The sequence below is a fragment of the Tursiops truncatus genome, chromosome 10, assembly GCF_011762595.2.
Source record: "Tursiops truncatus isolate mTurTru1 chromosome 10, mTurTru1.mat.Y, whole genome shotgun sequence".
Lineage (NCBI taxonomy): Eukaryota > Metazoa > Chordata > Mammalia > Artiodactyla > Delphinidae > Tursiops > Tursiops truncatus.
Window position 1 is genome coordinate 66,098,711 of NC_047043.1, and position 15,174 is coordinate 66,113,884.

The 15,174-nt window shown below is 57.2% G+C and overlaps 1 protein-coding gene across 5 annotated transcripts in view; it reads left to right on the forward strand.

Moving 5' to 3' along the window:
- TEX264 (testis expressed 264, ER-phagy receptor) overlaps positions 1–14,787 on the forward strand; it is a 29,366-nt gene extending 14,579 nt beyond the window's left edge. For all 5 annotated transcript variants that reach the window (XM_033865058.2, XM_033865055.2, XM_073811169.1 and 2 more), the window contains 2 exons: positions 10,331–10,499; positions 14,196–14,787. In XM_033865058.2, the coding sequence (XP_033720949.1) occupies positions 10,331–10,499; positions 14,196–14,488 (462 nt within the window). In that variant the 3' untranslated portion in view covers positions 14,489–14,787. The remainder of the gene's footprint in view (positions 1–10,330; positions 10,500–14,195) is intronic.
- Positions 14,788–15,174: the final 387 nt, after the last annotated feature.

Below are 15,174 nucleotides of genomic sequence, written 5' to 3' on the forward strand. Positions count from 1 at the left end.
GAGGCGTGCTGTGTGGGCCTGACCACCAGCTGGGAGAGTGAGACAGATGCCGGGCTGCCCTCAGTGGAGGCACGGCCCAGGTGCTCTGCTGGTTTTGGGGGTGAGGAACAAACCCAGGTGAAAGACGAGGAAGGGGCCGGTTCTCTTTGTTGGTCTCAGCCTGCAGTGGACAGGGGGTGGCCCTGTGCCTCTCTTGGCCTAGGTGACAGAGAGAAGAGAATGTAAGGCTCGCTCTTACACCTGCCCTCTTCCCCACTGCCCTGAGACCAGAGAAAAGAGGCTGCTAATGAGACTCTGAGCGCTTCTGACTGTCCCAACCCTGACAGCTGGCTGCCTTTAACCATGTGTGCGTGCGTGTATGTACATGTTACGTACATGTGCGCGTGTCTTTTTTCTCCACCCCACTGGCTTCTCTCTGGATCTGAGGCTGGGTCTGCTGTGGAGTTGCTTCAGATGCAGTGACAGCAGCCCGTCGGCTTTCTATTTCAGGAGTGGTGAGGGCGGCAGTAGCCAAGAGGAGGGGAGGGAGGGCTTGGCAGGCTCACATGCTTCCCCAGAGGCTGGGGCGAGGGGTGGAGGTGAATGATCTCAGAGCTTTGGATGAGGGAGGTGGAGAGCAGCTGCTGTTCCGGCAGTGGCAGATGTCTGAGCCTGGGACAGGATTGGTCTCATGGGACAGCAAGGTCCTGGGGGTTCTCTGTGAGGAACCCAAAGACAAGCATTTGTCAGGGCTCTTGTGGGGATTCTGGAAGGATGGCTGGATCCCAGCTTTGTGGTCTGTGTGGCAGCCCCTGGCTCTCTGGCCGGGCTTCCCCAGCTTGGCAGCCTGGCAAGCTCTAGGGGCTGGAAGTCTGCCTTTCTCCACGTAAACCACTGGGGGCCCCAGGCCAGGCACTCTGGGACAGCATGTGTGTGAGGGGTCCCTGGGTTCTGTGTGACTATTTGTCTATGTGGAAGATGCCCCAGCTTTGTCAGGCCGCTCCACCAGGGTCCAAGGAGTTAGCCTCCAGGGCAAGAGGAGACCACTCCCTGATCCCCAGGAAGGGGGTTCTTCTGGCAGCTGAAGGAGGGAACTGAGCTTCCTTGAAATTGCAATGCCACAGAGGAGGTGGGGACCAGATATCAACCCAGAACAATAGGCAAAGGCCTCAAAATTCACCACAAGGTGAGACCAGTCTTAATGAGCGTCCAGGGAAGGCTTGGGGCACATGGAGCAGACCAGAGATGAGTGCGAGGCCTGGGGTCCCACGTATGGGATTGTGTGTGAGTTCCCTGAGCTCGGTACTTGGCTCATATCTGCAGTTGGTGAGGAGATCACTAAGAGTGTTAGACTGGCCAGCCAAGACCCCCGTGCCTGACTTCCTTTCAACAGGATCTATGATCTTTTCCATAAACCCCCTTCCCCAGGGTCTCTGCTTTCCCCAGGTTTTCAAGGGAGGTCTCCTTGTGATGTTTGGGCATCTCCTAAGTTTAGGGAGGGCATTGTCTGTGTGGAGGCTGGTTGGCTGGGTAAATGCAGGCAGGCCCTGGAGGTCATATAGTGGCTCTTTCTCCATAGAATTGGAGATGTGTGGTAGGCAGAGCAGGTATAGTGAGCCAGTGGGGGAACCTTGGTGGTAGAGTTCGGGGATAGCTGGGTTGATGGGGCTGTTCTACCAGGGACAGCTGTGAGCAGGGACCCCAGACCTTAGTTCTTAGACTGCTCTGGGGGCCAGAGCCTAGGGGCTGTGCTAAGGTACCCCTGTGGCTGGCAGCCAGTGATAGGGGGCTGCACTCAGACCTTTACTTGCCTCAGCTGGAGTAGCTCTGCCTCTGGGTTTTACACATCAGATGACCTCCTGAGCTTTTGTTTGGAGGAGGATGTTTGAGACTTAACTGGTTTGAAAACCTCTGTCCTAAGAGGGGGACACCATTGGGCAGATGCCTCTTCCACCCCTGGCCAACTGCATGTCTGTTCTAGATCCTGAGGACGCCGTGGCAGTTGCAGTGTGAGTGGAGCTGGGAGGTGCCAGGGCTCATCCCTTGTGCAGGCAGGGGCAGGAGGGGTTCCCAGAAGAGGCACTTTCTGGGGGAGCTGGAAGCTAGACCTGGAGGAAGCCCTGGGGAGTGTCACGGTGGAGATTTCCCTGGAGTGGATGTGACTGAATTCCTGAGTGGTGGGTGATAGGCTGGCAGTGTCAAGGGACAGCCAGCTGGAAACTAAGGAGCGGGGGACTCAGCTGCCTCAGCAGGGTGGCTACAGAAGTGGGTCATCCTGTTGAGCGTGAGCAGGGAGGAAGCTCCCAGCAGCATGGTCAGAGTCTGGGTCCTGCCCAGTGGCTCACAATCTCCTGTGTTTGTTTTCCCTCAGACTGTCTGGGTGACTTTGAGGGAGTCAGTGATGGGGGTGGTTTGAGTCCACACTGAGGCCAAAACACCAGTAGGGAGCAGGATGGTCCTGGCAGTGGGAATCCAGGTAAGGAAGCCCCCATAGAATATGAAATTTGGGGTCGTCTCTTTCCCTGCCCATCACCTTTGCTGAGCTAATTTGGGAGAGTTCCCGAGCTTTATTTTTAATAAGGAAGGCCTTCCTGGTATCTCAGCTCAGTCACTTACTCTGCACTTATTTACTGGGTCCTCTTTTGTGTGGCATTGTTTGGGGCATGGAGGAATGAGCTAGGAGGCAGGCATAGGGTCCTAATCAAAGCCAGCATCCCCATTGTTTTACCAGTAATGACAGTGAGACCTAGGGAGGGGAGGTTACCCAAGGTCAGGAGTTGAAGCAGTGGCCAAGTCCAGACTGGATCCCCTGGGCAGAGAATCACTGATGGCTACATGCCTTTTGCCACTCTGCTCTGTCCATGATTGGGGCTGGGGCCAAGAGGCTGAGGACTGTCATGAGCTTGGGATGCACTGGGAGTGGTACCCAGAGTGGGTCTGGGATAATAGCAGCACTGTGGCCTAACACCCACTTGACCCTCTGTCTCCAGCCCTGGTGGGCAGAGTCATAGGCTGAGGCTGTCGATTTGGGAGCCTGCTGGGGGAGCCAGAAGCAAAAGGCAGGAAGAGCCTGGCTGCCCATTTGCCCAGCAGGGACTCATTAAGGGTTACCTTGGCAGCTGTTCTGGGCACAGGAAGCAGCTGCTGCAGGTGCCTTATTGGTCCTCATGTCCTTACCCTCAGTGAGGTGGAGATGGCTCCAGGGCTAGCTTACCTGCCAGGGCTGCGACCTGCTAATTGGCCTGCCCCAGTTCAGGGAGGAGGGTGTGCTCAGTAGCACCAGGACCTGGGGCTGAATGATAAGCCCCCAGAACTCTTTCCTCCCACCATCTCTCCCAGCCACAGGGCTTAGCCTAGGGGGAGTGGGGTGGGGAGGGGAGAGATGGATTCACTGGGAAAGGCAAAGCAACCTTTGGGGGTGGGGAAATTTGGGCTGAGCCTTGAAGGATGGGTAGTGTTCTCCAGGTAGGAAGGCAGGTCAGGCAGAGCCATTGACGTGGACATGGCCTGTGTATCCATTGTGGATGGAGTACAGGGGAGGAGCAAGAATTTGGGCCCAAGAGATGAGGCTGGGTCCTGCAGGTTTTAGAGAGCCACTAATGGTATGTGATCAGATGAGTGACAGCATCCAGGCTGGCTTTGGAACAGGACTTGAGCACTGGGGGATGGAGAGGAAGAGCCAGAGGCCACAGTCCAACTCTGAAAGAGAGTAACAGAAGTTAGCAGAGAGTAGCAGTGACTCTCCATTCCCAGATTTCCCTGGGCCAGGAGGAGACCCCCCCATCCCAATTCCACAAACACACACCAAGGCTTGGCTTCCCTGACTCCCCTTAGGAAGTTGCCCCTGGATGTTGAGGTGTGGGGACCCACACAGGAGGCTAAGGCTCTCCCCTCTGCCGGCCTGGGGCCCTGAAACTTGTTCCTCAGCCTCTCAGGCTTCACCCCTCCCCACTCCCCTATCCCAGTAATGAAAGCACAAAGCCAGCCTTTGCTGGGGCGGGCGTGGGAGCCACCACTCTCGAAATACCAGCTCAGATATTGTAGCTTGGCAGCCCTGCAGGACCCTGGGGGCTGAGGCTTGTCTGGATGGTGCTGTGGGCTTGGGCCATCACCAATCCAGAGAGAGCCTTTTTCCCCAGGCAGATGGGCCTTACCAAGGAAGGATTCTTTTGCTCTTTTCCAGAGAGCTTGGGATTTCAGGAACAAGGAAGGAGGAGAGATTCCAAGGAGGGAGATCCCTCCAGAGCAGAAAAACTCTGCCTTTTAGTGGAGCCCTCAGATCGGGAGAGGCTGTCTGTCTGCTTATGCAGACAGGAAACCTAAGGCTCCAGAGGGAAGGTCTTTCCTGAGCAGCAAGTAGAGGTACCAGTCAGAGATGAGAAATTCAGGGCCTTCTCCTCCTCCCTTACCTTCTGTCTTTCTCCCCACCTCTCCGTCCCCACTTGCCCAACTGTCCTTCCCTCTGGCACTTCCTGATTCCTCTGGCTCCCAGGTGCTTGACTTCATGGCTCCATCTGCACCAAGCAGCCTTCCTGCTGCTGGATAATCAATCAGCAACATTTTCGTTGGCTTATAAGCCGAACTGGGCTCAAGGTCCTTGACTGCACAGATGCTGCAGACTAAGCGGCAGGATCTCGGAGAGGGATGGGCTATGGAGCCTGCCATGGCAGCAGCGTCGTCTGGGAGGCTGTGGCTCCCCTTCATTTGGAAGGGAGAGTGTTAGGATCCCAGGTCTGAGCCCCTGAGCTCCCCGTGTAGGTACTCACCCCCACACTCCCCAGCCCTCTGCTCTTGCTCCACAAGGGCTCAGAAGGCCAGAGCAGGGCTGAGCTGGGATTGAGTATTGGCTATCTGGACCCTGGGGAAAGGCTGGGCATGGCTGCAGATCAGGACCTGCCTGGCCCACCCAGGTATTAGGATGCTTAAGGGCCTGTGCCCCCTGTGCCTGCTTAGAGGGAAATACTCTTGCCTGCTTCTGCCCCAGCCCACGCTGGTCTCCACTGCCGCTGAGGCCCCCCTCTTGGGCTGCCCAGGAAGCCATGGCCTGGGTGAGAAGGAATATGAGCAGAGGTGTAAATTGCATGGCAAGCTGCCGGCTCTGAGGTGAAAATGAAAAGTCTTCAGGCAGCGGCGGCAGCAGGCACAGCAGGCTGGGGTGCCAGGCACAGCGCCCTGCTCTCCCTCACACCTTCCCCCTTCTGCAGTCTTCCCCAGACTCCCACCCAAGCCTTGCTTCTCTGCCATCCCCTCCCCTGCCATTTGGGGTGGGGGTGGGCTCCCAGTTCGGCCCTGGGCTAGACCTGACCCCAAGAGGGCCTTCATCTCTTTCTTCCATTATATCTTCTAACTGGCTGATTAGTGCACAGAAAAATGGGCTGTGCTTTTGTTAATTTTGTGAGCTTAATATTTTTGGTAGCTTCTCCATTGATTCTTTTTGGGTTTTTCAAGTGTACAATCGTCTTTAAGTAATGGGGGTTTTGTTCATATTTTCCAATTCCTCACTTATTTTAAGATCATCTATTCCAATCTCTTTATTTTACAGTTGGGGAGATTGAGACCCAGGGAGGGGTCAATAGCTAGGCCAAGGCTCTGGGCTCCTGCCCGGAGCTCTTTCTGCCACTTCCTTCCCCCTATGTCCCGTCCCTGGCAACCCCATCTCATTCCTTTTCTCCTTTGCCTCTCATTTGCAGAGCTTTGGGCTCTCCTGCTCCAAGGGAGAAGGGTACTCACCATCCCTTCTGCAGGCTCTCCCTTGCTAGCACTGCAGCATCCCCAGAGCTGTCTCCTGCTGTCACTTCCTGCCCCACAGACAGGCTTAGGTTTTGGTCCAGAGGCTGTTGAAAGGCCCATTGGGTATAAGAGGGAGCATGGGAGAGGGAAGTTGACAGAAGTTCCTGGGCAGAGTAATAACAATGTGCCACATTCCAGCAGCAGCCCCCGCTGCGCCTCCCCCATCACTTTGCACATTCGATGCAGACCAGCTGCCTAAGGGGCCTCCAGGGTCTGAGCCCCCACTTGGCAGGGACTGCTATGTGCAGGCGGGTGCACGTCAGTGTCTGTGAAATTAAAAATGAGCATGCCTCACTTCACCCAGTGAAGAGATGCCATCACCTTGGGTAGGATGCAACAGCTGTTTGCTGGCTGTGTGGCTGCCCAGCTCTCCAGCCTGGCGTGGAGGGACAGGTAGGACTGGTCCACTCAGAGTGAACAGGAACACCCAGGGCCCCTCACTTCAGTGAGACAGGAAGTAGAGGGCTGTGATGGGGTGGAGATTGATAGAGCAGACCTCATCCCTTTCTGGGCCTAGAGCTCATCTAGGAGATGCATGACCCAGACCTTGGCCTGCACCCATTGCCTTGTCCTTTTGAGGATTTGAGACCGCATAGCTCTGAGCAAACCCAGGCTCTGGGCAGCCTGGGAATGGGATCCACCCTGTCTCCCCTGCTGGGCCTGACCTCTTCTGCACGCCACACTCTCCCCACCCCTAGCCCAGGCCAGGGCACAGGTTGATGGTTTGAGAGCAGAACACCAAATGAGAGTAGTTCAAGTCCTCTCTCTTTCTTCCCTCCTCCCCTCTCCTAATTCAGTAAGAACTACCAGGGGTGGCACTGTGGGTCCTGTGGGGAAACCTTGGCTCGGCATATGCCAATCTGGTGCCTTTGCAGGAGCCCTGAGCTGCACCCCACCCAGGACATGAGCTCAGCCTGAGGTGAGGAGGGAGCGTGTGGTGTGTTCCCAAGGTAGACAGGTCAGTGGCACCATGGCAGCCTTTTGTGTGCTGCTCCTTCCCTTGTCTGCCAGCACCCCTGTGGGCGGTGTGAGCACCTGGTGTTGGTGCAGGAGTGGTGGGGGGAGTGCTGGTGGCTGAGGTCTCCTGGAAATCCCTGCATTATGGGTGGTGTACCAAGTCCACCTATTGTTTCTGTTTGTGGAAGCCCCAGGGGGGAGGGAATCCTTGGAGGTGTGTCTGAGGGACTGGAACTCTGGAATCCAGTTTCTAGCAGTTCCTAGTGGCACCTTGGCATGATTAGCTGACTTCTTCCTATTAGGCGGGGAGGATTATAGACATCTGCGTCTCTCCCACCTTGGAGCAGGGCTTTGTGATCCCCTTGAGTCTGCATGTGCGAATGAGTTGCCCTGGTTTGTGGCCTCATCAGGTAGCCCGTAGCTTCAGTGGCCAGAGCAGGTTCCCCTGTCCTGGTGATGCTTCCTCAAGCGTCTGGCTGTCTGGTCTGTGGGAGGGGTTGTGCCCAGGGCTGGGAAGACTCCAGGCCCATCCAGTCAGTCCCCTTTCCCCAGCAGTACCGGCCCAGTGTGGCATTGGCCTGGTGTCCTTGGCAGTCAGTTCTCCAAGGGCTCCCTGAGGCTAGCTGAGGGAGAGGCAGCTGGCCTTGCCTTACTTCGATGATTTTCCAATATTTACCAGGTCATCAACACGCTGCCCGGGCCACAGCTCCTGCTGTGCAGAGAGGACCTGAGAGCTGGCCCACGGCTATCCTCTCTTCCCTCAGAGACTGCACCTGGCTGGGAGGGAAAGGGCTTGTTCTCTCTGCCTGATCACTTAGGGACAGGGCATATGGCTAGTCCTGCCCCCACCCTCCATCCCCAGCCCCCTACTGAACTCATTCTTGGTCAGTGGGCAGAGCGTGGAGAGGGATCTCAAGGAGAGGCTACAGGGACACTTATAAGCCCCTCCCCCTATCTATGGACCTGGTTTGGAAGTTTCTGCCTTTGCCTTCTTCCTGCCCCTTCTCTGCCCCTGAGTCTGAATTTTGACAGGATCCAGCATGTGTTAAAATGATTTGGGCTGAGCCGTCAATGAGATTTTAATTAGCTCCATGCCTCTCTCCAGTAGGGAGGGCCAGGGTCCCCCAGGTGGCTTGGGTAGGACTGGGCTGGGCTCGGGTATTAGGCTGCCCCTCCAGGGGCCTGGGGACAGGCTTGGGCAGCTGGCATTCTCTGTGTGGGATGCTGTGAGGAGGGAGGGCTGGGCAGGGAAGGAAGGGCTGGGTAGCCCCAGGCCACAGTTTTCTCTCCCTCCTCTGTCTCCCCTGTTCCTCTGTTCTCCCGGATGGCTTTGAGATGAAGGCGACAGCAAGAATGGAGGATGCAGTTTCCATGGCAACGGGGCTGTCCACAGCCAGGCAACTTCAGAACCGGGCTCTCCGGAGGAGGCAGATGCACAGAGCGGCCACAGAGAGCTGCCTCCCGCCTGCCAATGAGGGGGCTGGCAGAGCAGTTGGCAAGGGTGGCTGCTTGGTGCTACCCACCCTGATGCCTGGCCTCCAGGAGAGGGTGGAAAGGGCACTGCTCCCTCTTATCATCCCTGTTACTTCCAAAAGGAAAGCTAGGCAGGTGGCTTGAGTGTTAGCGAGGGTTGTCCCTGGAATTTCTGGGTGCACACAGGCTCTGATTCCTAGAAGCATCCCCAAAAGCCGACTGTCTTCAGCCCTTGAGAGATGGGCCTCCGGGTAGCTGATCACCTCTCAGCAGCTTCCTTTTGGACCCTTTGAATGCCCAGAGTATGGAATGCTGGTGAAGGCCATGCCCTGATTGGGTTCGGGAGCCCTTTCCCTCTAGCTATCAGGGAATGACCTGGACCTTCTTCAGGGAGCCTCCCTGACCCTGGCCTCGTGACCAGTTCACTGAGTGGGGTTCAGGTTTGGCAGATGCTCGCCCCCAGGTGCTGGCAGTAGCGGAGCCCCAGAGCCTGGTAGCTACTCATTCCTGATGTTGTCTTCTTGTTCACCCTCCTCCTGAAGACCAGGGCTGGGGTGGGTGTGTGGGCAGGTGGAAAAGCAGAGGCAGCCATTGATGTGTTTGGAGATGGGAAGAGCTGGGGGCATGGCCTCATTAGATGGCCAAAAGAGCCACCCATGTTAGCAAAGAAGGTCAGACTCAAACTATTAAAAATAATGACTTTCCTTCACTGCCCCTGGAGGTGTCAGGGCTAGGGTGTCCCACTCTGTTCAAGCTCACAGAGTCTTAGGACGAAAGGCCTTGCCTGGGTCACCCATGGAGTCAGAGGCTGAGCTGCAGCTAGACCTTGGGCCAGGACATCCACCCCCATGTGGCCTCCAGCCGGCTGCTGAGGGCCCTGGCTGGATAAAATAAACCTTCCTTCCCTCTCTCTCCCGGGGGCTCATTTTTCTCTCTCTTCACTTGCTTCAACTGGAGGGGGGTTCCTCAACCCTAAGCGTGGCCAGGCAGGCAGACAAGTGGAGTCCTGGAGTGGCTTCTCCCCACCAGGCAGTAAGTCTCTCATTACCGCTAAGTGGAAGGCTCATTTCAGAGCTCATGGTGAGAGCCGGACGGGTGCTATAAATAGCCGTGTTGTGAAGGTTGGCGGGTGAGCAGTGACAGGGCAGGGTCCTTGCAATCATCTTAGTGGATAATTGTGCTCCATTGCGGGAAGAGGGCAGGCTCAGGAGCAAGATGCACTTGACCCCTGTTCTGGTTTGTCTGCCTGTCTCAGGGCAGCTCTGGCATGTGTCTGTGCCCCTTTCACATACACTGGGGGCTACGGAGCACTGGGCTCTGTGTTCACGCAGAAGGGAGTGGAGTGCCTGTCTACACGTGGGGCCCTATAAGCTGGCACTTCAGCCCACTGGGGAGTTGGGCAGTGTCCAGTATTAGACCTACTTGTCTTGTCTGTTCCTCTAGCCTAGAGTCTGCCACCTCCCCCTTGGCTGAAACTCAGGACCCAGGTCTGAGAAGGGGTGGGAACCAACCACATCTGACAGTCTCGGAGGTTGGAATAGACCTGAACCAGCAGGGGAGTGGGAGTAAGAGAGAGGTTTAGCTGGCCTGGAGCTCCTATTCAGGGTTAGTCAGTAACATGTCTGCAAGGGCAGGGGCAAGAGGCCTGAGAGTCAGGGGCACTGCCTCTCCTGATATTGGTGGGTCAGTCAGCATTGTCCAGGGCAGAGAGGAGGTCAGGGCCATGGGATCCTGAGACGGCAAGTCTGGCAGGTCAGACCTTGGCTTGGCTTGGGTGCCTGGGGTCAAAGACTGTGGGGTCCCTGTCCTAGGGTATTCTGGGGTGCTAAGCTTCATGGCTCTGTGAGACCGGTGCTTTCTGGAACAGCGTTTTGGTCCCAGGATTAGCAGTGCCAGGCTCCTGGGTTCTTTTAGCACCTGTCCTAGGACTCCCAGGTCCTCAGACCACTGCCCCCTGGAGTATGAGGTCCTGCCCTTAGGATGCTGTGTGGGTGCCTTCGGGAGATTGGGGCAGGAAGCGGAGCCAGCCCCCTGGGAGGGAATAAATAATGGACAGTTCCTGGGGCCACTCAGGGACATGTGGGTCAGAGGCCCTGTAGGGCTCATTCCGCCTTTCGCGCCTTCCCACAAGGAGCGGAAGTTGTGTGCCCACCCACGGCTGGAGATCTACCAGCAAGACCAGATCTATTTCATGTGCCCACTGGCACGGCAGGGAGACTTCTATGTGCCTGAGGTGAAGGAGACAGAGCGGAAATTCCGGGGCCCTGCAGAGGCCATTGATGCCCACGTGGATGGCACAGGTACGGGGCAGGGGTGTTGCGGGGGGAAGAGAGTGGGGCCTCCTCCTTGGCTGGGTCGCACTGTGGGTGTCCAGGCGAAGCTTCACAGAGGTGGAAGAAGGGACCCGTCTACCCACGTGCAGAGTTACTTGTTCTTAGACACGCAGATCCATGTAGGTGTGGCTTCACACGTTACCCTTGGCAATGCAGATACAAAGACCCTGCCTGGATTCCCTTCAGATGCAGCAGGAGTACCCTTGGAAACACAGATCACAGACAGCTGGATGCTCATGGGAGGGGGCTGAGGCTGCTCAGGAAAGGCATCACTTGGGTGGGCTCGTCAGGAAGTGAGATTGGCTCTGGATATGGAAGGTAAGGAGAGGAACAAGGTATCCCCCAATATGGGGCCCCACCCAGAGCCAGCTGCTTTCTTCCTTCCGAAGAGGAACAGGGGGACTTCCCTGGTGGCCCAGTGGTTAAGAATCCACCTGCCAATACAGGGGACACGGGTTCGAGCCCTGGTCCGGGAAGATCCTACATGCTGCGGAACAACTAAGCCCGTGCGCCACAACTACTGAGCCTGCGCTCTAGAGCCCACGAGCCACAACTACTGAAGGCCATGTGCCTAGAGCCCATGCTCCACAACAAGAGAAGCCACCGCAATGAGAAACCTGTGCACCACAACGAAGAGCAGCCCCTGCTCTCCACAACTAGAGAAAGCCCACGTGCAGCAGCTAAGACCCGATGCAGCCAAGAATAAATAAATCAATGAAACAGTCAAAGAGGAACCAGAGAGCATGCAGAGGGGAGCCAGGAGATCAGCACCCTGCCCCTTCCATCAGAGCCAGCCTTCCTACCCCAGGTCCAGGCCAGTAGGTTGCTTGCCTGCTCTCAGCCCACCGCCTTTCGTGACCTCTTGTAACCCTGAGCTGTCCCCAGGTGCGAGGGGACCTGCTGGTAACATCCCAAGTGGTCTTAGAGGGTCTAAGGCTTGGCCATGCTGGTGGAGCCTCATGTGACTCTGGAGGTCCATGACCTGTGGCAGTGGTACAGGGCTGGGAGGAGAGTGACTGTCCCTCTTCACCTCCTGCTTTAGGAGACTCTCTCTGTCCATCCAATCTTCAACAGCCAAGGTCACCCTGAGAGACATGTGTTGGCGGGGGCAGGGGGTGGGTACTGGGAGGCAGCCTTCACTCCCTAGGGGCCATGTCCAACACAGTTAACTTCATCTGCCACTTAATTACTTCCATGGGGCACTGCTTCCACCGGCCTGGTAGTGCCTGGCAGACACTCTTCAGTGCCCCTACTGTGGGCACAGGACATACTACAAGGTCAGCAGGCCAAGGCAGTCCCCAGGGCAGGAGGGGAGCACCTTGACCTTCTTTCAACCTCCCTCAGCTACCTGCACCCCTTTTCTTTTCCCCCCCACCCAGCTCCTCTTTCAAACACCGCCTGCCAGGGTGTTGAAGGACTGCTTGGCACCCACTACAGCTGGCTGCAACCTAGCTCCCACCCCCCCGGCTCCTTGGCCTGTCCTACCCACCAGCCTGCCCACCCATTCCCTGGAGTGGGGACAAGGGGTCTGCTCTCCTCTGATAGGGTCTGCCCTGGCACCTGGGGCGGACTCTGGGTGTCTGCTTGCCAGGTACATGCCACTTGCGCAGCAGTGTGTGGTGGATGCCTGTCTGCCCAAGGCTTGGCCTGTCCCTGTCTGCCTCCCTGCTGTGGCCCCCGCTTGAGCTGGGAGGTGAAAGGGGGGTGATTAGCTGCCTTGCACCTGTTATTACATTGATGTATTATTTAGCTCCAGAGAGGCAATGAATATTTGATCTTCTTGCACTGGCTGTGGGCAGTGGAGGAGAGAGGGACTGGGGTGAGGTGGCAGCTTCATTCTCTGCTTCAGCAGCCTTTGGGATTTAGGTGCTACCCTGCCTTGCCTGGCCTCTTCTGCCCTGGGACACAGACCCAGGACTCTGGACTTCCTCCTGTGCAGACCTTGATGGAGCTGGAGGGTTGCCACTTCCCTGCCTTGGACTCCTTTGCCAGAAGTGTCCACATGTGCCCAGAGGCTGTCCTCATCCCAGCATGCTGGTCCCTGGCCTGAAGGGGCACCCCTGGGCTCCTTCCTCTGATCATTCCTAGCCTAGGAACTGGGAGAGGGAGGAGGCAGCTAGCTGGCAAGCAGGCAGGTTCCCATACCTGGGTCCCGAGAGAGCCATTGGGTGGGTGGGTGGGTGGATTGAACTTAATGGGGCCAGGGAGAAATTATCCCCCTCCTCTGCTCCTTTCAGGCCTGCAGCCTCTGGGGCACCAGTTATTATTTAAGGCAAGAAAGAGGGGCTGGAGTCCTGCCCCAGGGTCAGAGGGAACCACCTATAATTCAGGGAGTAGTCCTGGCTCACTCTTGAATACCTCCACTCTGGGAGCCATGACTGAGGCCCCAGCAAGAAGAGGGCCCTGGGCCAGCAACCTGGCACTTACAGGGCTCATCTCACCTCTGTCAGTAGGTCCCAGAGGTCATCTTGGGGCCGAGGAGGCTGAGGGAGCAGATCCCACCCCACCCCACCCCTCACCCTGGGCTCCAGCTGAGGTTCAGTGAAAGTTCCAGGCCAAGTCCCAAACGCCAAGCAGTCCCCAGCTGTGCCGGGCTCGGGGCTCAATCACCATGGAGACAGGATCTGAGGAAGCTGGCCCACCCGTCACTTTCTGTGATGTTTGATAGCTGCCCCCTTCCCTCTCACACAGGAAGGGAAGCATATCCGCCTTTTCTCAATCTGGATTCCTACGCACAGTAGGCCTGAGCTCTTTGCTCCTCCTTGCCACCCCCAACTGCTGTCAGTGCCTCTGACCTGAGGAGGTGAATTGAGGGGCTGCTCCTGAGCAGGGCAGATGAACCTGCCCTGGAGGACATGTTGGGGGTGGGAGGAGCAGGCTGGGAGACATCTCAGGGCACTCCAGCCACTTGCAGAGTTCTCCCATGGTCCCTTCTGCTGCTTTGTGGCTCAGGAGCCACTAGTGGTTGGGGATGGGTAAGGACTTCTCTGGGGTGACCCAGGCATAGAAGAAGAAAGTCCTTAAAATGCTTCGTCCCAACACCCTCCTCCCGTGTAATTGGTCGAGGATTTCTCAGGACTTCTCCATCCCACTCCTGCCCCAGCCTCCTCCTCAAACTGAGGCTCAGTGTGGGCCAGAGGCAGGGATATGGCTGCCCCTTGGGGAGCCCTGCATGGGGGAGGGACACAGGAGAGCAGGCCTCCTGGTCCATTCTCCTGTCCTCAGGCCTTATGGGCAGTGTTCTGGCCTTGGAGAAACCTCTCTCCAAGCCTGAAATAGGGGGTGGAGGAGGGGACACTACTTAAATCTCTGTCCTACCCTCAGCTTCTCAGGTTGGGGCTGAATGGTCCTTAATGGACTGTTGGGGGCTGGGGGGCAGCAGGCTTTGTGGGAGTGCAGGGAGCTGAGGCTAATTCAGGGTAGGGAGAGGAGTATACAGCAGGCTGTCCTCCCTCACTCCCTCCCTGTTCTGTCCCTCTGCCCTGCCAATGCAGCTCAAGACAGGGCAGAGGGCAGCTGGAATGAGCCTCTTGAGCCGGGGCAGCTTTATTATTCATGAGCACACTGTGTATGCTGAGTTGCTGGGCTGGTGGGAGAGCCTCAGTCCTCTCCCTGGAGGAGGGGGTGGGGGCCCTAGCTAACCTGTGCTCCCTCTTCCTTCAGGAACTGACACGATGAGTGACACAAGTTCTGTAAGCCTGGAGGTGGGTCCTGGCAGCCGGGAGACTTCAGCTGCCACACTGTCCCCTGGGGTGAGCAGCCGTGGCTGGGATGATGGTGACACCCGCAGTGAGCACAGCTACAGCGAGTCGGGTGCCAGCGGCTCCTCCTTTGAGGAGCTGGACCTGGAGGGCGAGGGACCCCTTGGGGAGGCAAGGGTCGGCCCTGAGGCTGAACCCCTTGGGGTTGCCAAGTGGCCCCGGGAGCCCAGTACCCCTGAGAAGGGCGAGGAGTAACCCACAGCCTGCACCTTCCTGTGGTGCAGTTGCTAAGGAACTGAGCAGCCTCTTCAGTCCTCTTCTTCCTCCACCTCCCAGGCTCAGGCTGGGGCCAGGGGTCTCAAGCAGACCTGACTTCTACTGCCCTGGGCCTCTGGCTAAGCCTTCTCCTCACTGCCCTCTCAGCTCCCAGAGCCAAAGGAGCCGGGACTGTTGGCACCGAGCCCCTGCGGCTGCCACCCCTGTTACATCTTTTTTTCAGATTCACATTGGAGCTTCCAGGACCCAGAATAAAGCAAATGCTTTTCTTTGTTTTACCTGGATTTGTACTGTGCATTTGTTTGTTCCACAATGGTTCTGGTTCTTGGGGACCGCAGAGTGGGCAGGAGCACCCCCAACCTGAGGAGAGGAAAGAACTTGGCCAGGTACCCTGGGGGGGCGGGTAGAGGGAATTGGAGGCCTTTCACTCCCTGTTCTTTGGCCCCACTTGACAGCTGCCCCTCCATTGCAGCAGCCCCAGAGGCTCCCCCAGGCTGCTGGAGAGCAGGCAGATCAGGACAAGGGGTGTGAAAGCTGAGCATGGGGTGCCCTCTGGGGCTCAGGAGTGGGGAGCTCACAGCCTGCCTCAGTCTGCTTCCAAGGGATGCCTTTGTGTCTGTGGCTAGAGTGTGCCTGTGCTGACACTGTTATCTGTCCAGCCGGTG